This window comes from Crinia signifera, chromosome 7 (assembly GCF_055691185.1).
Source record: "Crinia signifera chromosome 7, ASM5569118v1, whole genome shotgun sequence".
Lineage (NCBI taxonomy): Eukaryota > Metazoa > Chordata > Amphibia > Anura > Myobatrachidae > Crinia > Crinia signifera.
In genome coordinates, this window is record NC_139223.1 from 826825 (window position 1) to 850944 (window position 24120).

The window sequence follows — 24120 nt, forward strand, 5'->3', positions numbered from 1 at the left end:
CTGTATGTTATATCCTCAGGCGGATCAGTGCTTCTCTCAGCACTTCCGCATTCTTGATGTTATCGGTGCGCGCTGCTCTCCCCATAGGGTTGTGCAGGAGAAGCGCGCGCACCCTATGCTGTTACATCCGCCGCGCTAGTACAAGCTGTGTGGTAACTCGCCTCCCTTGGCTGGCGGAGAGGCCAGCGGTAATAGAACAAATGTACACATACATACATTTAAACCATGGTGACCCATACCACACAATGACCCGTTTCACAAATATTTGGGCGCCATAATACATAGGAAACTTACTTGTCCCCGAGTGAAATGGCTGCCCTGACACAATTATGCAAGACGCGCACTTCTAGCTGAGCAGCGTCCAGGAAGGTGCCCAGTGCGCATGTCCGCTATGCACACAGCGGGCGCATGCGCGCTAGACTAAAAACGGAGATCGCGCAGGGGTCAGTTACCGCAAACAGATTGCGGTAACTGAATTCTTACAGCATATGGAGATGAGAAGAGCGGAAACGCCGCGAAGTAGTGACGGTCACCTTGCGGTAAGTATGCACATTCGCCGCGATTATACCAGCATCCCGCCCCTAATAACTAACATAGACCATATGTATACTTTATGTTGCCATCATTATTTCAACCTCATTTTCATTTTTTTGGACACTAGGAGGCTTAAAATATGAATAGCAAATTCTCAAATTTTCAAGAAAATTTCAAACACTGATTTTTTTAGGGACCAGTTCAGTTCTGATGTGACTTTGAGGGACTTGTATGTGAGACACCCCCATAAATTATGCCATTTCAAAAACTGCACCCCTCACAGTATTCAAAACAGCATTTTGGAAGTTTGTTAACCCTTTAGGTGTTTCACAGGAATTAAAACAAAGTGTAGGTGAAATTTCAAAATTTAATTTTTTTTGCAGATTTTCAATTTTAATACATTTTTCTAAGGTACACAGCAGATTTTACTAGAGAAATGTGACTAAAAATTGATTCCCCCAATTCTTTGGTTTTCATAAATATCCTATATGTGGCCCTAGTGTGCACGGTGACCAAACCACAGGCTTCATAATAGAAGGAGCACCTACTTGATTTTGGAGCCTCCTTTTTATGAGATTATTTTTTAGGCACCATGTAGGTTTCTAGGCACCATAAGATGCTAAAAGTTAGGAACCCCCCCACAAGTGACCCCATTTTGCAAACTACACCCTTCAGGGAATTCATCTAGGGGTATAGTGTACATTTCAAACCCCCAGGGGTTTCACCAATTGTGGTACAACTGGGCAGTGAAAATGAAAAAAATTAATTTTTCATTTTCACAGCCCAGTTGTATCAAAATTGGTGAAACCCCTGGGGGTTTGAAATGTACACTATACCCCTTGATGAATTCCCTGAAGGGTGTAGTTTGCAAAATGGGGTCACTTGTGGGGGGGTTCCACTGTATGGGTGTTTCGGGGGTCATTCAACCAGAATCTGTGCTGCAAAATCCAAATATCACTCCTTCCCTTCTGAGTCCTGCCATGCACCCAACTGGTATTTTTTGGTCACATGTGAGGCATTGCCGTACTCGGGAGAAATTGGGGCACAGATTTTGGGGTGCTTTGTCTCCTTCATTCCTTGTGAAAATGAAAAATTTTGAGCCAGATCTGCATTTTTGTGTAAAAAAATGTAATTTTTTACAGAAAAATGCAGTTCTGGCTCAAAATTTTTCATTTTCACAAGGAATGAAGGAGACAAAGCACCCCAAAATCTGTGCCCCAATTTCTCCCGAGTACGGCAATGCCTCACATGTGACCAAAAAATACCAGTTGGGTGCATGGCAGGACTCAGAAGGGAAGGAGTGATATTTGGTGGTGGAATGAATGGTGGGTGCTATGTCGCATTAGCAAGACCCCCGAAGCACCAATACAGTGGAACCCCCCCACAAGTGACCCCATTTTGGTCACCAGCTTTGGAAAGGGGGCTGGCGCTGCGGCTGGCGGGGGGGTGGGAGGGGTGCTGGCGCTGCGGCAGCCGGGTGGGTGGGAGGGAGGGGGGCTGCCGGGTGGGAGGGGGGGGGCTGGCGATCGGTGGTGATCGGTGCTGTACTTAACAGCACCGATCACCACCGATCACTGTGTTACCGAGCGGCTTAGCCGCCGGTAACACAGAAAACGCTGCAATTGGCTGTTCACATTTGAACAGCCAATCGCAGCGATCGCCGCGAGGGGGGATGTCTGCTGTCAGGGACAGCAGACATCTCCAAACTGTCACCGCGTCTATAGACGCGGTGACAGTTTAAAACCATGACGTATATATACGTCTTCGGTCGGGAAGTACCTCCCGACCATGACGTATATATACGTCATATGTCGGGAATATCTTTCTATATATATATATATATATATATATATATATATATATATATATATATATATATATATATATATATATATATATATATATATATATATATATGTGTGTTTGTGTGTGTGTGTGTGTGTGTGTGTGTGTATATATATATATATATATATATATATATATATATATATATATACACATATATATGTGTATATATATATATACATATATATATGTGTATATATATATATATATACATATATACACATACATATATGTGTGTATATATATATATACACATACACACACATATATATATATATATATTTCAGTACATTTTTTTTTTTTAACCCATTGCTGCTGCGGCTTGCGGGGGGGGGGTGGGAGGGGGGAAGCGCTGCGTGCGCTGAGGCTGCCTAGTGCTGCTGCTGCCGGGGGAGCTGGGGGAGCTGCCGGGTGAGTGCCGGGTGGGTGGGAGGGGGGTGCTGCTCATCGGTGGTGATCGGTGCTGTACTTAACAGCACCGATCACCACCGATCCCTGTGTTACCGAGCGGCTTAGCCGCCGGTAACACAGGAAACGCTGTGAATGGCTGTTCAGATTTGAACAGCCAATCACAGCGATCGCCGACCGGGGGGGGCACCCCTGCCCCCCCTGGGCGGCGAGGGGGGGATGTCTGCTGTCAGGGACAGCAGACATCTCCTAACTGTCACCGCGTCTATAGACGCAGTGACAGTTAGAAGCCATGACGTACATGTACGTCAAATGTCGGGAAGGGGTTAACCTACCAAACTCCAGAGGGGATGTTACATTTTGGTACAAACTATTGCAAGACATTCCAAATTCCCCTAAATCAAATGCACAGACAAAGTGGGAAGTTGACCTGGGTATGACCTTGTCAGACGCTCAATGGGGCAAAATCTTTCTTTCCTCTTATACCATGTCAAAGTGTATGAACCATACCGAGATGCACATTAAACTAATACACAGATTATATTTAACCAGACTACACTCCTTCTGGCCCTCATGGTCCAAATTTTGTTGGAGACAATGTGGTAGCATCGGCCATATATATCACATATTCTGGTCTTGCCCCCTCCTTACCGTGTTCTGGAGGGATGTATTTGACTTAGCAAATCAGGTCCTAGATACAGCAATAACGCCCACTCTCTTAATAGCTTTATTCAATACCTTCCCTGACACGGTCTTGCCTACACAAAAGCTATGTTCTAGGCCACATATTTATTGCGGCCCGCGCAGCCCTGGCCCAGTGTTGGAAACAACCCACCCTCCCCTACTTTTAAAAGTGATTCAGAAAATCAACTTTAACTACACCGTGGAAACGCAATATTCTTCCGATTCAAGCTCTACGCCTTCTTCCATAGCACTCTGGGTGCTCTGGCATGAATATATTACTGTTGGAGTAGGTACATCACACGCTCCCAAGTCACCCCCTTCAATTTAGCCTTAATGAGACGCAGGAAGACCCTACAAATCCTCTGTGATCCCTTATTCCCCACTCTAGGATCTACTTGTGTTTACTGCATTAGAGATACTTGCTTAGTTACTCCGTTAGATTTTGGTTGATATTTTACCTGTTGTGCCTGTTTAGGTTTACTTAAATCTCATTATGTTCCGTATGACGATATTTCTTGTCTATGTATGTACAGAGTCTGTGTATCTCCCCCCTCCCCATGCCCCCCCCCCCCCCCCTGTATCCCCCCTCCCTTTCTCCCTTCTCCTTTTTCTATATTCTGTAACCCTCCAACTAAAAGTTAAATATTTCTCAATAAAATATTGATGTTAAAGAAATAAGGAGACCAGACCAATTCCTTTAAAGTAGACAAACAGATCAAACGCCATATATATATATATATATATATATATATATATATATATATATATAGCAGCATATACCCCGGCACTCGGTTAGAGTTCAGCATGTCAATGTGCTCCGGTGCCTTCCATGGAACGATACCTTCATAGACTGGAAATAAGGCGGCACTCGTCAGACTTCGTTTGCAGTGAAAAGAAAAGTAGTTTATTCCGACATATGTTTCGGGCTGAGCCCGTCGTCAGGGACAAACAATGATACAAACAGTGCACATATATATACACATCCCACCCCCTCATTAGCCCCAACAGATCACAGCTGGGTCCCGACACGCCGATCACCTCCACGTCCGCCACTGTGCGTCCAATCCTGACGTCAGAGGCTAGCAGCGTCGGACCCAAATGTTCACAGGTGGTGTCAATCAGTTTACTTCATTAAAATCTGTACAGAAAATACAAAATACAAACAGGTACAATAAATACCAGAAGATTGTACATATTTTAAAAAGCAAAAGCACATATGATCGCTTGATGGTCACAATATTAAACAACATTTTTATATATTTAAATATTTATTATCAATAGCATTTTAAACATTTTATTAGTTAAATAAACACATGTATATATACCGGAATTGTAAGGATCAAGAAAATTTTCAATGGGTACATAATTTAAAGAGATCTGAGATACAAAGCTGAAAATTAGTATTGTTTACAAGAAACAAGACAGACCCAAATACTCGTTTAACCCCTTTGGCGCAATGGTCTCAAGTTTGTGTATCCATTTACACTCTAATTGTACTGTGGGGAAGACCAGTACAGGTTGAGTATCCCGTATCCAAAATGCTCGGGACCAGGAGAATTTTGGATAACGGATTATTCCATATTTCGGAATATTTTAATATTTCAATGATGTATTTTGAAGTATCTTGCATGTATGCTGTATAAACACATAAAATACACACAAATATATTTTATTACCACATAAAATGCACACAAATATATTTTGTTTGTTCAAAAAACAAGGGGCGAAATGTAATAGGGTGTGATTTTTGGACATGTGCGATTTTGGGTGAAAAACGGCCGAAATCGCACATTTTCCGAAAATCGCACATTTAATAGGTTCAAAATCGCGGTAAAAAATCGCACTTTTTACCGCGAAATCGCACTTTTAGAAGTGCGATTTTTAGTCACATTTCAATTCGCATCCAGATGTTTTCCCATTATAAAGTATACAACTCGCAAATGTAATAGGGTGTGATTTTTGGTAAATGTTACCAAAAATCGCAAAAAAAATAGACCAGGTTCTGACAGGCGAATTTGACAGAACCATGCACAGATCATTGAGATCTGTGCATGGTCCTGTTAATAAAAATGTGTAAAAGTGTTTTTATAAAAAAAAAACGGCGTAGGGTCCCCCTTCCTAAGCATAACCAGCCCCGGGCTCATTGAGCCGGACCTGGTTCCAAAAATACGGGGGGACAAAAAGCATAGGGGTCCCCCGTATTTCTGAAACCAGCCCCGGACTCTTGGACCGGTCCTGGTTCCAAAAATACAGGGGACAAAAAATCTGGGGGTCCCCCGTATTTTGAAACCAGCACCAGGCTCCAACAGCCCACGGTGTCATGCCACAGCCGGGGGACACTTTTTATACAAGGTCCCCCGGCCAAAACATGAGCACCGTGGCTGGTCAGCCTTGGACGGGGTACCTGGAGGAGTGGGGACCCCCCCAATAAAGGGGTCCCCCCCAGGCTTCACCCGTCCAGGGCTGAAGCCCGGGGCTGTCACCGGCGTCCGTGGCCAGTGGACGCCGGCCTGATAGGGTTAAATCGATCATACGTTACATTGCTTTATACCGGAGAACTACAAGTGCCAGCAGACCTCCCCCGCATGCTGGGACTTGGAGAACCACAAGTCCCAGCATGCGGGGCATTAATGGGCCCGCTGGGACTTGTAGTCCATCTGTAAAAAGAATGTTTATAAAAAACACACACACAGAGAAGTAAAAGTTTATTACACACACACACACCTCACTTTTACACCAGCGTTACTTACCATTCCTGGATCCAGCGCTGGTCTGGCTGCTTCACAGCCGGCTCCCCCCGAACTGACAGGCAGCGGGGAGAACCGGCTTTCTCCGTTGCCTCTAATAGCTTCTGTAGCGCTGTTCCAGCGCTACAGAGGCTGAGAGCGCGATTGGCCGATACATCTCCATGGAGACGCATAGCTCAGTCCTGATTGGCTGAGCTATGCGTCTCCATGGAGACGTATCGGCCAATCGCGCTCTCAGCCTCTGTAGCGCTGGAACAGCGCTACAGAAGCTGTTAGAGGCAACGGAGAAAGCCGGTTCTCCCCGCTGCCGGCTGTGAAGCAGCCAGACCAGCGCTGGATCCAGGAATGGTAAGTAACGCTGGTGTAAAAGTGAGGTGTGTGTGTGTAATAAACTTTTACTTCTCTGTGTGTGTGTTTTTTATAAACATTCTTTTTACAGATGGACTACAAGTCCCAGCGGGCCCATTAATGCCCCGCATGCTGGGACTTGTGGTTCTCCAAGTCCCAGCATGCGGGGGAGGTCTGCTGGCACTTGTAGTTCTCCGGTATAAAGCAATATAATGTATGATCGATTTAACCTTATCAGGCCGGCGTCCACTGGCCACGGACGCCGGTGACAGCCCCGGGCTTCAGCCCTGGAAGGGTGAAGCCTGGGGGGGGGGAACCCTTTATTGGGGGGGTCCCCACTCCTCCAGGTACCCTGTCCAAGGCTGACCAGCCACGGTGCTCATGTTTTGGCCGGGGGACCTTGTATAAAAAGTGTCCCCCGGCTGTGGCATGACACCGCGGGCTGTTGGAGCCCGGTGCTGGTTTCAAAATACGGGGGACCCCCAGATTTTTTGTCCCCCATATTTTTGGAACCAGGACCGGTCCAAGAGTCCGGGGCTGGTTTCAGAAATACGGGGGGACCCCTATGCTTTTTGTCTCCCTGTATTTTTGGAACCAAGTCCGGCTCAATGAGCCCGGGGCTGGTTATGCTTAGGAGGGGGGACCCCACGCCGTTTTTTTTAAAACTTTTTTTTTTTTGCACAAAATCGCATTTATGAAAATGCGCACATTTTCATGACTGAAAATGCGCACATTTTCATGACTAAAAATCGCCCAAAATCGCATTTTTTGACGCTAATTCGCATCTCATTACATATGCGAATTCGCGGCAAAAAAACGCGATTTTTAAAGGTGAGATTTCTGGCGAGTTTGGAACTCGTCCAAAAATCACACCCTATTACATTTCGCCCCAGGTTTCAAAACATGAAACAAAATTTGTGTACTATCTCAGATATTGAATTTGAATGCCAAGCAATCATGTCCTTGCACATATATAGTGCCAGTTACATATCATTCCCTCAGTAGTGCTGTTACAAATGTCCTCAGTGAGTTTTTAGCAAAAAAAATATTTTTTTTTCACTTTCTGGAATGTATGGTTTTCGGAATAATTCGGATAACGGATACTCGGATACGGGATACTCAACCTGTACCACCTTTAAAGAAAGGATGGCTAACCACCGGTTGGTCATACGCTCAGCGTTAAATTCTGGAACGAGTGATCAACCAATGGCCAGACATTGTGCCAGATTTGGGCACTCTGTATCATCTATACGATCAAAATTAATTGATCACATACCAGCTTTAAGAAGAGGGGGCAATAGGAATAAATTGTTATTGCAATTAGAGTGTAAATGGATACACAAACTTGAGACCATGCACTTTTTCACTGCAAACGAAGTCTGACGAGTGCCGCCTTATTTCCAGTCTATATATATATATATATATATATATATATATATATATATATATATATATATATATATATATATATATATATATATATATATATATATATATAATATGAAAAAGGAAGTGAGAAGGGATCCTCCTAGTGTAGTATATTTATATAGAACTTATTGTAATCCTGTTCTACCCAGACTTACACAGACCGGAATAACTTCTATCGCCACCTCATTCCTTCCAGTTCTCATGGTTTATAGCCACCTCATTCTTCCCAGTTTTGCCGGGCTATCGCCACCTCATTCTTTCCAGTTCTTATGGGCAATCACCACCTTATTCTTCCCAGTTTCCTTGGGCTATTGCCGCCTCTCCTTTCCCAGTTCTCCCGGGCTATCATCACCTCATTATTTCCAGTTCTCCTGGGCTATCGCCACCTCATTCTTCCAAGTTCTCCCAGGCTATCGTCACCTCATTGTTTCCAGTTCTCCCAGGCTATCGCCACCTCATTCTTCCAAGTTCTCCCAGGCTATCGTCACCTCATTGTTTCCAGTTCTCCCAGGCTATCGCCATCTTATTCTTCCAAGTTCTCCCAGGCTATCGTCACCTCATTATTTCCAGTTCTCCCAGGCTATCGCCATCTCATTCTTCCAAGTTCTCCCAGGCTATCGTCACCTCATTATTTCCAGATCTCCCAGGCTATCGCCATCTCATTCTTCCAAGTTCTCCCAGGCTATCGTCACCTCATTATTTCCAGTTCTCCCAGGCTATCGCCATCTCATTCTTTGCAGTTTGCAAAGGGCTATTGTCACCTTATTCTTCCCAGTTTTCCTGAGCGTTCTCCCAGGCTATCGCTACTTCATTCTTCCCAGTATTCCCAGGTTATCGTCACCTTATTATTCCCAGTTTTTCCAGGCTATCACCACCTTATTCTTCACAGTTTACCTGGACAATCGCCACCTCATTCTTTCCAATTCTCCCCGGGCTATTGCCACCTCATTCTTTCCAGTTCTCCCGGGTTATCACCCCCTCATTCTTCCCAGTTTTCCCGGGTTATTGCCACCTCATTCTTCACAGTTATATAGTTACATAGTAGGTAAGGCTGAAAAAAGACTTGCGTCCATCTAGTTCAACCTGGTATAGATATCCATTGCTGATTTGGTAGGTTCTGGTATTTTACAGAAAAATTATATTTCTTATTTGTACCCATGGATGTTTTTCTCCAGTAAATGTTTGTCCAACTTTGCCTTGAACGCATTTAATGAGCCAGCCATTACCACCTCTCTGGGAAGAGAGTTTCAGAGTTTGACTGTTCTGACCGTAAAGAAATTCTTTCTACTAGCTGAATAAAATCTTTTTTCTTCTAATCTATACTCATGCCCTCGCGTCCTAGATTCCTTTCTAGTAGAAAAGAGGGTGTGTGACAGTTCCTTATATTGGCCCTTGATAAACTTGTACATGTTGAGCATGTCCCCCCTTAAACGTCTCTTTTCTAATGTAAATAGTCCCAAATTGCTTAATCTCTCCCCGTAGCTTAAATTCTCCATTCCCCTAATAAGCTTTGTTGCTCGCCTTTGGACTTTTTCTAATTCTATGATGTCCTTTTTATAGTGTGGGGCCCAGAACTGTACTCCGTACTCTAGGTGAGGTCTCACCAATGCTTTATATAGTGGCATAATTACCCTTGAGTCCCTAGTTTCCATTCCCCTCTTAATACATGCCAGAATTTTGTTGGCCTTTTTTGTAGCTACATTACAATGGGCACTACATCCTAGTTTGCTGTCTATTCGGACTCCTAGATCCTTTTCAAGTATGGAATTACCCAGTTCCTCTCCGCTAAGGTTGTAACTTGCACACTGGTTGTGTCTTCCAAGGTGCATAACCTTGCATTTATCTACATTGAACCTCATCTTCCATTTTTTTGCCCACTCATCTAGAATTGCAAGATCATTTTGAAGCATGGTGACATGCTAATGTCACCTCATTATTTCCAGTTCTCCTGGGATATCGCCACCTCATTCTTTGCAGTTTTCCCGGGCTATCGCCACCTTATTCTTCCCAGTTTCCCTAGGATATCGCCACCTCATTCTTCCCAGTTCTCCTGGGCTATTGCCACCTTATTCTTCCCAGTTCTCCCTGGCAATTGCCACCTTATTCTTCCCAGTTTCCTTGGCTATTGCCGCCTCATTCTTCCCAATTCTCCCGGACTATCGTCACCTTATTATTCCAGTTATCCTGGGCTATCCCGATGTCATCCTTCGCAGTTTTCCCAGGCTATCGCCACATTATTCTTCCCAGTTTCCCCAGGATATCGCCACCTCATTCTTAGCAGTTTTCCCATGCTATTGCCACCGTATTATTCCCAGTTCTCCCTAGCTATTCTCTCCTCATTATTTCCAGTTCTCGTGGGCTATCGTCATCTCATTATTTCCAGATCTCCCGGGCAATCGACACCTTATTCTTCCCAGTTCTCCCTGGCTATCCTCTCATTATTTCCAGTTCTCCTGGGCTATCGCCACCTCATTATTTCCAGTACTCCAGGGTAATCGCACCTTATTCTTCCCTGTTTTCCCAGGCTATCGCCACCTCATTCTTCCCAGTTCTCCCTGGCTATTGCCACTGTATTCTTCCCAGTTCTACCTGGCTATCCTCACCTCATTATTTACAGTACTCCAGGGCAATCACCACCTTATTCTTCCCAGTTTTCCCGGGCTACCGCCACCTCATTCTTCCCAGATTTCCTGGGCGATCGCCACGTCATTGTTCCCAGTTCTCCCGGGCCATCGCTACCTTATTCTTCCAAGTTGCCCCGGGCTATCGCCACCTCATTCTTCAGTTCTCCCAGGCTATCGTCACCTCAGTATTTCCAGTTCTCCCTGGCTATCGCCACCTCATTCTTTGCAGTTTTCCCGGGCTATTGCCACCTTATTCTTTCCAGTTTTCCTGGGCTTTCTCCCGGGCTATCGCCATCTCAATCTTACCAGTATTCCCAGGCTATCATCACCTTATTATTCCCAGTTTTCCCAGGCTATGACCACCTTATTCTTCACAGTTTACCAGGGCAATCGCCACCTCATTGTTCCCAGTTCTCCAGGGCCATCACCACCTCATTATTTCCAGTTCTCTTGGGCTATCACCACCTCATTCTTCCCAGTTTTCCCGGACTATCGCCTCCTCCTTCTTCCCAGTTTTCCTGGGCTATCGCCATCTCATTGTTACCAGTTCTCCCGGGCCATCGCCACCTCATTGTTCCCAGTTCTCCCGGGCCATCGCCACCTCATTAATTCCAGTTCTCTCGGGCTATCACCATCTCATTATTCCCAGTTTCCCGGCTATCGCTACCTCATTCTTCCCAGTTTTCCTGGGCTATAGCCAACTTATTCTTCCAAGTTGCCCCAGGCTATCGCCACCTCATTCTTCCAAGTTCTCACGGTTTACCATCACCTCATTCTTCCATGTTTTCCCGGGCTGTCGCCAACTTATTCTTTCCAGTTCTCATGGGCTATCGCCACCTCATTCTTCGCAGATTTCCCAGGATATTGCCACCTCATTCTTAGCAGTTCTACCGGGCTATAGCCACCTTATTCTTCCCAGTTTTCCTGTGCTATTGCCACCTTATTCTTACCAAATTTTCTTGGTCTATTGCCACCTCTTTTTTCCTAGTTCTCCTGGGCTATCATCACCTCATTATTTTTAATTCTCCTTGGCAATCGCCACCTTATTCTTCCCAGTTTTCCCAGGCCATCGCCACCTCATTATTTCCTGTTCTCTCGGGCTATCACCACCTCATTCTTCCCAGTTTTCTGGGCTATCGCTACCTCATTCTTCCCAGTATTCCCAGGCTATCGTCACCTTATTCTTCACAGTTAACCTGGGCAATCACCACCACATTCTTTCCAGTACTCCCAGGCTATCGCCACCTCATTCTCTCCAGTTCTCCAGGGCTATCATCACCTCATTATTTCCAGTTCTCCAAGGATATCGCCACCTCATTGTTCCCAGTTCTCCTGGGCCATCACCACCTCATTATTTCCAGTTCTCTTGGGCTATCACCACCTCATTCTTCCCAGTTTCCTGGGTTATAGCCACCTCATTCTTCCCAGTATTCCCAGGCTACCGTCACCTTATTATTCCCAGTTTGCTCAGGCTATCACCACCTTATTCTTCACAGTTTACCCAGGCAATCACCACCACATTCTTTCCAGTTCTCCCAGGCTATCGCCACCTCATTCTCTCCAGTTCTCCTGGGCTATCGTCACCTCATTACTCCCAGTTGTCCCGGGCTATCACCACCTCATTCTTCTCAGTTTTCCCGTACTATCGCCTCCTCATTCTTCCCAGTTTTCCTGGACCATCGCCACCTCATTGTTCCCAGTTCTCCCGGTCCATCGCCACCTCATTGTTCCCAGTTCTCCTGGGCCATCGCCACGCATTGTTCCCAGTTCTCCCGGGCCTATTGCCACCTCATTAATTCCAGTTCTCTCAGGCTATCATCACCTCATTATTCCCAGTTTCCCGGGCTATCGCTACCTCATTCTTCCCAGTATTCCCAAGCAATCACCACCACATTATTTCCAGTTCTCCCAGGCTATCGCCACCTCATTCTCTCCAGTTATCCTGGGCTATCATAGCCTCATTATTTCCAGTTCTCCCAGGATATCGCCACCTCATTGTTTCCAGTTCTTCCGGGCTATTGCAACCTCATTCTTCCCAGGCTATCGCACCTCATTCTTTTCTGTTCTATGGGGCTATCACCACCTCATTCTTCCTAGTTTTCCCGGGCTTTCGCCACCTTAATCTTCCCAGTTCTCCATGGCTATTGCCACCTTATTCTTCCCAGTTCTCCCTGGATATCCTCACCTCATTCTTCCCAGTTCTCCAGGGCTATCGCCACCTCAGTATTTTCAGTTCTCCTGGGCTATCGCCATCTCATTCTTCCCAGTTGTCTCGGGCTATTGCTACCTCAATCTTCACAGTTTTCCTCATTCTTCTAAGTTCTCATGGTCTATCGCCACCTTATTCTTCCCAGTTTCCCCAAGCTATCGCCACCTCATTCTTCCCAGTTCTCCTGGGCTATCACCACCTCATTACGTATTTTACACACTGTTCCATTTCATGTGCTGCACTTATATTCACCCACACACCACCTATACTTCCCCCACATGTATGATACACAGTTACATTTCACATGCTGTACTTACTCCCAGCTTCACACCACCTATACTTCCCTCACATGCATGATACATGCGGTCCCATTTCATGTGCTGCATACTCCCACCACCTATACTTCCCCCACGCGTATGATACAGGTGTGGTATAGGGTTCCGACAATCGGGATCCCGACAGTCATTATCCCATCTGGCCGGATGCAGACAGCATGGTGAGTGCAACAAAGCCCCTTGCGGGCACAGTGGCTCGCTACGCTCGCCACCTGATTTGTTCTCCCTCTATGGTGGTCGTGGACCCCACGAGGGAGAATAGCCGGTGGCTGTTGGGCCGCCATGTGTCGGTGTGTTGATTGTCGGGATCCCGACATTGGATAAATGACTGTCGGGACCCCGTCCGGCACCCATATGATACACTAGGTGCCATTTCATGCACTGCCCTTACTCCCACTACCTATCCTTACCCCACATGTATGACGCATGCTGTACCATTTCATGCGCTTCAGATACCCCCCACACCACGTATACTTCAGGGTTCGTTTTTCTGATGCTCAGGCACCATTCCATATAGCCTCTGTGACCGCTGTGTCACCCTGCAATTGGGCTCGTGTCCTAGTCGTCCGGATGATTTTATATCTTCATTGTATAGGAGCCTCCATGGACACCCTTCTATTTGGACCTGTCCCTTGGAATTCTGGTAACCTAGTCTTCTAATTCAGGGGCAGATTTATTAAGCTCGGTGAAGTGATAAACTGTCTGGTTTTTATCACCGGCCAATCAGCTCCTAACTGTGTAGTTACAGGCTTGGTTTGAAAAATTACAGGTAGGAGCTGATTGGCCAGTGATAAAAACCAGACAGTTTATCACTTCACCGAGCTTAATAAATCTACCCCTCAAAGCTGCACCTTCCTGATGCACTACTAGGTCAACCAGCTCTTCCCAACTTACATATATATTCTGGCAGATGCTCAATTAGTTTAGTAATACCACTAAGGTGCATGACAGGAAGGGGTGATTCTGGGTAAGAAAAAAAAATGCATTGTTTCCTTTAGCACATTCTGCCCAACTTATCGGTTATGCTCCTATGTTCTTTGATTCAGCATGTGTCACATGCTGCTGTGCAGGAAGGGAACGAGTGACAAGCTGCTGTGGGTGGGTGACATGCATACCCTCCAACATGACCCATTGCATTCGGTACACAATGCTCTGCTCCTGGACTTCCCTCGTAATGTACGAGTGCCGTCACCTGAGATGAAACACCTTTCTCGTCCATTACCTAGTTCCACACAGGTGATGGCAATCATACATTAAGAGGGAAATCCAGGAACAGAGCATTGCGTTTCCCGAATGCAATGGGTCATGTTGGAGGGTATGTGACATGTAAAAAGCTGCTGTGTGGGGTGACACGTGATAAGCTGCTGTGCGGGGTGACGTGACCAGCAGCTTGGATGTTGCTGGCTAACATGACACTTGGGCTATAGCTGTGTGTGACTGACAGCCACTAATCCCTCTGATCTCAGGTCTCCGGGGGTTGATGCTGGCCGTGATGCTTGCGGCTCTCATGAGCAGTCTCGCCTCTATCTTTAATAGCAGTAGCACACTCTTCACAATGGATGTCTGGAGGAAGCTGAGACCTCTGGCCCCAGAGAAAGAGCTGCTCCTGGTGGGGAGGTGAGTGACACCGTAGCAGAAGCCAAGGAGCTCCCAGTGTCCAGTCCATGGGATGACCACCCTTCTCTTCCAGGGTTTGGACAGTGTGCCTGGTGGCCTTCAGCATCGCCTGGATTCCAGTGGTGCAAGCGGCACAAGGGGGACAGCTCTTTGACTACATTCAGTCTGTAGCCAGTTTCCTTGCTCCACCCATTGCGGCGGTCTTCTTCCTGGCGCTGTTTGTGAGGAGAGTGAATGAGCCAGTAAGATCTCTCCCTGGATGTCACCAAAGGGCAGAATCTTCATCCCCATCCAAATACCCGGCCCCCATATACCCAGCCCCTAACCAGTCTATTGAGACAAGACGCTTTGTCCAAACCAAATTGAGCATCCAAGCTGCACCTTCCTAATCCATCACCCCGCAAAACGTTCATCCAGATTGTGCCTTCCTAATCCGTCACCTGCAAACCACTGATCCCGAGAGAACCTATACTCCCCTCACACGCTGTTCCATCTCACCACAGCTATACTTCCCTCACACATATGATACACGCTGTTCCATCTCACCACAGCTATACTTCCCTCACACATGTATGATACACGCTGTTCCATCTCACCACAGCTATACTTCCCTCACACACATGATACACGCTGTTCCATCTCACCACAGCTTTACTTCCCTCACACGTATGTTACACGCTGTTCCATCTCACCACAGCTATACTTCCCTCACACATATGATACACGCTGTTCCATCTCACCACACCTATACTTCCCTCACACATGTATGATACACGCTGTTCCATCTCACCACAGCTATACTTCCCTCACACACATGATACACGCTGTTCCATCTCACCACAGCTTTACTTCCCTCACACGTATGTTACACGCTGTTCCATCTCACCACAGCTATACTCCCCTCACACGTATGATACACGCTGTTCCATCTCACCACACCTATACTTCCCTCACACATATGATACACGCTGTTCCATCTCACCACAGCTTTACTTCCCTCACACGTATGTTACACGCTGTTCCATCTCACCACAGCTATACTCCCCTCACACGTATGATACACGCTGTTCCATCTCACCACACCTATACTTCCCTCACACATATGATACACGCTGTTCCATCTCACCACAGCTATACTTCCCTCACACATATGATACACGCTGTTCCATCTCACCACAGCTATACTTCCCTCACATGTATGATACACACTGTTCCATCTCACCACAGCTATACTTCCCTCACACATATGATACACGCTGTTCCATCTCACCACAGCTATACTTCCCTCACATGTATGATACACGCTGTTCCATCTCACCACAGCTATACTTCCCTCACACATATGATACACGCTGTTCCATCTCACCACAGCTATACTTCCCTCACATGTATGATACACGCTGTTCCATCTCACCACAGCTATACTTCCCTCACACATATGATACACGCTGTTCCATCTCACCACAGCTATACTTCCCTCACATGTATGATACACGCTGTTCCATCTCACCACAGCTATACTTCCCTCACACATATGATACACGCTGTTCCATCTCACCACAGCTATACTTCCCTCACACATATGATACACGCTGTTACATTTCATGTGCTGCACTTACTCCAACACCACCTATACTTCCCTCACACATATGATACACACTGTTCCATCTCACCACAGCTATACTTCCTCCACATGTATGATACACGCTGTTCCATCTCACCACACCTATACTCCCCTCACACGTATGATACACACTGTTCCATCTCACCACAGCTATACTTCCCTCACATGTATGATACACGCTGTTCCATCTCACCACAGCTATACTTCCCTCACACATGATACACGCTGTTCCATTTCATATGCTGCACTTACTCCAACACCACCTATACTTCCCTCACATGTATGATACACACTGTTCCATCTCACCACAGCTATACTTCCCTCACATGTATGATACACGCTGTTCCATCTCACCACAGCTATACTTCCCTCACACATGATACACGCTGTTCCATTTCATATGCTGCACTTACTCCAACACCACCTATACTTCCCTCACATGTATGATACACACTGTTCCATCTCACCACAGCTATACTTCCTCCACACGTATGATACACGCTGTTCCATCTCACCCAAGCTATTCTTCCCCCACACGTATGATACACGCTGTTCCATCTCACCCAAGCTATTCTTCCCCCACACGTATGATACACGCTGTTCTATCTCACCCCACACATATGATACACGCTGTTCCATTTCATGTGCTGCACTTACTCTCACCCCCACCTATACTCCCCTCACACATATGATACACGCTGTTCCATCTCACCACAGCTATACTTCCCTCACATGTATGATACACGCTGTTCCATCTCACCACAGCTATACTCCCCTCACACATATGATACACGCTGTTCCATCTCACCACAGCTATACTTCCCTCACACGTATGATACACGCTGTTCCATCTCACCACAGCTATACTTCCCTCACATGTATGACACACGCTGTTCCATCTCACGAGCTGCACTTACTCTCACCACCTATACTTCCCTCACACGTATGATACACGCTGTTCCATCTCACCCCACACATATGATACACGCTGTTCCATTTCATGTGCTGCACTTACTCTCACCCCCACCTATACTCCCCTCACACATATGATACACGCTGTTCCATCTCACCACAGCTATACTTCCCTCACATGTATGACACACGCTGTTTCATCTCACAAGCTGCACTTACTCTCACCACCTATACTTCCCTCACACGTATGATACATGCTCTTTCATCTCACCACACCTATACTCCCCTCACACATATGATACACGCTGTTCCATCTCACCACACCTATACTCCCCTCACACATATGATACATGTGGCTCTCACGTGCTGCACTTGCTCCCACCCCCACACCACCTATACCCCCACAAGTATGATACATACGGCTCTCACGTGCTGCAGTTACTACCACCCCGCACCACATATACTTCCCCAACACATATGATACAGGCCATAACGGTGTCTCTCTCTCGCTCTCTCCTTAGGGTGCGTTCTGGGGTCTGATTGGAGGGTTGTTCCTGGGTCTGTGCCGCATGGTGCCTGAATTTGTCTTTGGATCAGGCAGCTGTTCTGTGCCTAGTTCCTGCCCGGCGCTGATCTGTGGCGTCCATTACCTCTACTTCGCCATTATCCTCTTCCTATGTACCACAGTGATAATTCTGACAGTGTCGTACTTAACCCCTCCAATACCAGACTCACAGGTAAGGCCTCTGCCCATCGCTCATAGCAACTGCAGCAAATACCAGCAGCTCAGTCACATGCAGTACACAGGTGTCACATATCACATCACTCAGCACTTTCTACTCCGTATACAGCCTCAGTCACACACAGTATACAGGTGTCACATATCACATCACTCAGCGCAGTCTGCTCCGTATACAGCCTCAGTCACACACAGTATACAGGTGTCACATATCACATCACTCAGCGCAGACTGCTCCGTATACAGCCTCAGTCACACGCAGTATACAGGTGTCACATATCCCATCACTCAGCGCAGTCTGCTCCGTATACAGCCTCAGTCACACACAGTATACAGGTGTCACATATCACATCACTCAGCGCTTTCTACTCCGTATACAGCCTCAGTCACACACAGTATACAGGTGTCACATATCACATCACTCAGCGCAGTCTGCTCCGTATACAGCCTCAGTCACACAGTATACAGGTGTCACATATCACATCACTCAGCGCAGTCTGCTCCGTATACAGCCTCAGTCACACGCAGTATACAGGTGTCACATCACTCAGCGCAGTCTGCTCCGTATACAGCCTCAGCCACACACGGTATACAGGTGTCACATATCACATCACTGAGCGCAGTCTGCTCTGTATACAGCCTCAGTCACACGCAGTATACAGGTGTCACATATCCCATCACTCAGCGCAGTCTGCTCCATATACAGCCTCAGTCACACGCAGTATACAGGTGTCACATATCACATCACTCAGCGCAGTCTGCTCCGTATACAGCCTCAGTCACACACAGTATACAGGTGTCACATATCACATCACTCAGCACAGTCTCCTCCGTATACAGCCTCAGTCACACGCAGTATACAGGTGTCACATATCACATCACTCGGCACAGTCTGCTCCGTATACAGCCTCAGTCACACACAGTATACAGGTGTCACATATCACATCACTCATCGCAGTCTGCTCCGTATACAGCCTCAGTCACACACAGTATACGGGTGTCACATACCACATTACTCAGCGCAGTCTGCTCCGTATACAGCCTCAGTCACACACAGTATACGGGTGTCACATACCACATCACTCAGCGCAGTCTCCTCCGTATACAGCCTCAGTCATACACAGTATACAGGTGTCACACATCACATCACTCAGCACAGTCTGCTCCGTATACATCCTCAGTCACACGCAGTATACAGGTGTCACATCACATCACTCAGCACAGTCTGCTCCGTATACATCCTCAGTCACACGCAGTATACAGGTGTCACATCACATCACTCAGCACAGTCTGCTCCGTATACAGCCTCAGTCACACACAGTATACAGGTGTCACATATCACATCACTCAGCACAGTCTGCTCCGTATACAGCCTCAGTCACACGCAGTATACAGGTGTCACATATCACATCGCTCAGCACAGTCTGCTTCGTACACAGCCTCAGTCACACGCAGTATACAGGTGTCACATCACTCAGCGCAGTCTGCTCCGTATACAGCCTCAGTCACACACAGTATACAGGTGTCACATATCACATCGCTCAGCGCAGTCTGCTCCGTATACAGCCTCAGTCACACGCAGTATACAGGTGTCACATATCACATCACTCAGCGCAGTCTGCTCCGTATACAGCCTCAGTCACACGCAGTATACAGGTGTCACATATCACATCACTCAGCGCAGTCTGCTCCGTATACAGCCTCAGTCACACGCAGTATACAGGTGTCACATATAAAATCACTCAGCGCAGTCTGCTCCGTATACAGCCTCAGTCACACGCAGTATACAGGTGTCACATATCCCATCACTCAGCGCAGTCTGCTCCGTATACAGCCTCAGTCACACACAGTACACAGGTGTCACATATCACATCACTCAGCGCTTTCTACTCCGTATACAGCCTCAGTCACACACAGTATACAGGTGTCACATATCACATCACTCAGCCCTTTCTACTCCGTATACAGCCTCAGTCACACGCAGTATACAGGTGTCACATATAAAATCACTCAGCGCAGACTGCTCCGTATACAGCCTCAGTCACACGCAGTATACAGGTGTCACATATCCCATCACTCAGCGCAGTCTGCTCCATATACAGCCTCAGTCACACACAGTATACAGGTGTCACATATCCCATCACTCAGCGCAGTCTGCTCCGTATACAGCCTCAGTCACACACAGTATACAAGTGTCACATATCACATCACTCAGCGCAGTCTGCTCTGTATACAGCCTCAGCCACACGCAGTATACAGGTGTCACATATCCCATCACTCAGCGCAGTCTGCTCCGTATAAAGCCTCAGTCCCACACAGTACACAGGTGTCACATATCACATCACTCAGCACAGTCTGCTCCGTATACAGCCTCAGTCACACGCGGTATACAGGTGTCACATATCACATCACTCAGCACAGTCTGCTCCGTATACAGCCTCAGTCACAGACAGTATACAGGTGTCACATATCACATCACTCAGCGCTTTCTACTCCGTATACAGCCTCAGTCACACACAGTATACAGGTGTCACATATCATATCACTCAGCGCAGTCTGCTCCGTATACAGCCTCAGTCACACACAGTATACAGGTGTCATATCACATCACTCAGCGGTCTGCTCCGTATACAGCCTCAGTCACACGCAGTATACAGGTGTCACATATCACATCGCTCAGCGCAGTCTGCTCTGTATACAGCCTCAGTCACACACAGTATACAGGTGTCACATATCATATCACTCAGCGCAGTCTGCTCCGTATACAGCCTCAGTCACACACAGTATACAGGTGTCATATCACATCACTCAGCGCAGTCTGCTTTGTATACAGCCTCAGTCACACACAGTATACAGGTGTTACATATCACATCACTCAGCGCTTTCTACTCCGTATACAGCCTCAGTCACACACAGTATACAGGTGTCACATATCATATCACTCAGCGCAGTCTGCTCCGTATACAGCCTCAGTCACACACAGTATACAGGTGTCATATCACATCACTCAGCGGTCTGCTCCGTATACAGCCTCAGTCACACGCAGTATACAGGTGTCACATATCACATCGCTCAGCGCAGTCTGCTCTGTATACAGCCTCAGTCACACACAGTATACAGGTGTCACATATCATATCACTCAGCGCAGTCTGCTCCGTATACAGCCTCAGTCACACACAGTATACAGGTGTCATATCACATCACTCAGCGCAGTCTGCTTTGTATACAGCCTCAGTCACACACAGTATACAGGTGTCATATCACATCGCTCAGCGCAGTCTGCTTTGTATACAGCCTCAGTCACACACAGTATACAGGTGTCACATATAATATCACTCAGCGCAGTCTGCTCCGTATACAGCCTCAGTCACACACAGTATACAGGTGTCACATATCCCATCACTCAGCCCTTTCTACTCCGTATACAGCCTCAGTCACACGCAGTATACAGGTGTCACATATAAAATCACTCAGCGCAGACTGCTCCGTATACAGCCTCAGTCACACGCAGTATACAGGTGTCACATATCACATCACTCAGCGCAGTCTGCTCCGTATACAGCCTCAGTCACACACAGTATACAGGTGTCACATATCACATCACTCAGCGCTTTCTACTCCGTATACAGCCTCAGTCACACACAGTATACAGGTGTCACATATCATATCACTCAGCGCAGTCTGCTCCGTATACAGCCTCAGTCACACTCAGTATACAGGTGTCACATATCACATCACTCAGCACAGTCTGCTCCGTATACAGCCTCAGTCACACACAGTATACAAGTGTCACATTTCACATCACTCAGTGCAGTCTGCTCCGTATACAGCCTCAGTCACACACAGAATACAGGTGTCACATATCACATCACTCAGCGCAGTCTGCTCCGTATACAGCCTCAGTCACACACGGTATACAGGTGTCACATCACTCAGCGCAGTCTGCTCCGTATACAGCCTCAGTCACACGCAGTATACAGGTGTCACATATCACATCACTCAGCGCAGTCTGCTCCGTATACAGGCTTAGTCACACACGGTATACAGGTGTCACATATCACATCACTCAGCGCAGTCTGCTCCGTATACAGCCTCAGTCACACACAGTATACAGGTGTCACATATCCCATCACTCAGCGCAGTCTGCTCCGTATACAGACTCAGTCACACGCAGTATACAGGTGTCACATATCCCATCACTCAGCGCAGTCTGCTCCGTATACAGCCTCAGTCACACGCAGTATACAGGTGTCACATATCACATCACTCAGCCCTTTCTGCTCCGTATACAGCCTCAGTCACACACAGTATACAGGTGTCACATATCACATCACTCAGCGCTTTCTACTCCGTATACAGCCTCAGTCACACGCAGTATACAGGCATCACATATCACATCACTCAGCGCAGTCTGCTCCGTATACAGCCTCAGTCACACGCAGTATACAGGTGTCACATATAAAATCACTCAGCGCAGACTGCTCCGTATACAGCCTCAGTCACACGCAGTATACAGGTGTCACATATCACATCACTCAGCGCAGTCTCCTCCGTATACAGCCTCAGTCACACACAGTATACAGGTGTCACATATCACATCACTCAGCGCAGTCTGCTCCGTATACAGCCTCAGTCACACACAGTATACAGGTGTCACATATCACATCACTCAGCTCCGTATACAGCCTCAGTCACACGCAGTATACAGGTGTTACATATCACATCACTCAGCGCAGTCTGCTCCGTATACAGCAGTGGTAGCCAACCCTAGCCCTCGAGAGCTACCAACAGTTCACATTTTCCAGAGAACCTAGCTGCTGCACTCATTAATCACTGACACATTTTAAAAGATCCACAGATGGAGCTAATTAGCTCACTTGTGATTCTGTGAGGAGACCTGCAAAACATGCACTGTTGGTAGCTCTCGAGGACTAGGGTTGGCTACCCCAGGTATACAGCCTCAGTCATACGCAGTATACAGGTGTCACATATCCCATCACTCAGCGCAGTCTGCTCCGTATACAGCCTCAGTCACACGCGGTATACAGGTGTCACATCACTCAGCACAGTCTGCTCTGTATACAGCCTCTGTCACACACACAGTATACAGGTGTCACATATCCCATCACTCAGCACAGTCTGCTCTGTATACAGCCTCTGTCACACACACAGTATACAGGTGTCACATATCCCATCACTCAGCACAGTCTGCTCTGTATACAGCCTCTGTCACACACACAGTATACAGGTGTCACATATCCCATCACTCAGCACAGTCTGCTCTGTATACAGCCTCTGTCACACACACAGTATACAGGTGTCACATATCCCATCACTCAGCACAGTCTGCTCTGTATACAGCCTCTGTCACACGCAGTATACAGGGGTCACATCACTCCGCACAGTCTGCACTGCATACAGCCTCATGAGACACCTGTATACTGTGTGTGACTATCACATAACTCAGCGCAGTCTGCTCTGTATACAGCCTCAGTCACACGCAGTATACAGACTCTCCCATGACCTGGTGTGCTATGAAGGGTGTTTGGCGTGACTGCAGCAGTGATGTATGACGACACGTCTATTGGACACATTTGTAGACACTGGAAAGCAATGAAATAAATGGTCATTATCACTCCACAGCTCCAGCGCTTGGTGTTCAGCCTCCGGAACAGTCAGGAGCCACGAGAAGAGATGGGAAAAGCAGGTACTGGGATCTATTGAGCACAGCTTAGTACACACGGCTGTATTATTGGGCATTGCCTATTACAAATCGTGTGTATAGTGTGGAACAGACACTGGAAGAGAACAGAGTCTGTGTAGCTAGACGGGAGACCCCCAATACAAGGAGGCAGGTAGGCAATGTAACAAAGCAATGAAGAAGGCAAGTCAGATGCTTGGTTGCATAGGGAGAGGTATCAGCAGTAGAAAGAAAGAAGTAATAATGCCACTGTATAGGTCATTGGTACGACCTCATCTAGAGTATTGTGTTCAATTCTGGAGGCCATATCTCCAGAAGGATATAAATACATTAGAGACTGTACAAAGAAGAGCAACTAAAATGGT

General features: G+C 46.9%; 1 protein-coding gene across 1 annotated transcript in view; it reads left to right on the forward strand.

Moving 5' to 3' along the window:
• The window catches only part of SLC5A2 (solute carrier family 5 member 2), a 103971-nt gene that overhangs the window by 78210 nt on the left and 1641 nt on the right, over positions 1-24120 (forward strand). Inside the window, exons 11-14 of the mRNA XM_083152183.1 lie at positions 14629-14779; positions 14853-15021; positions 17837-18052; positions 23698-23761. Coding sequence (XP_083008309.1) covers positions 14629-14779; positions 14853-15021; positions 17837-18052; positions 23698-23761 — 600 coding nt within the window. The remainder of the gene's footprint in view (positions 1-14628; positions 14780-14852; positions 15022-17836; positions 18053-23697; positions 23762-24120) is intronic.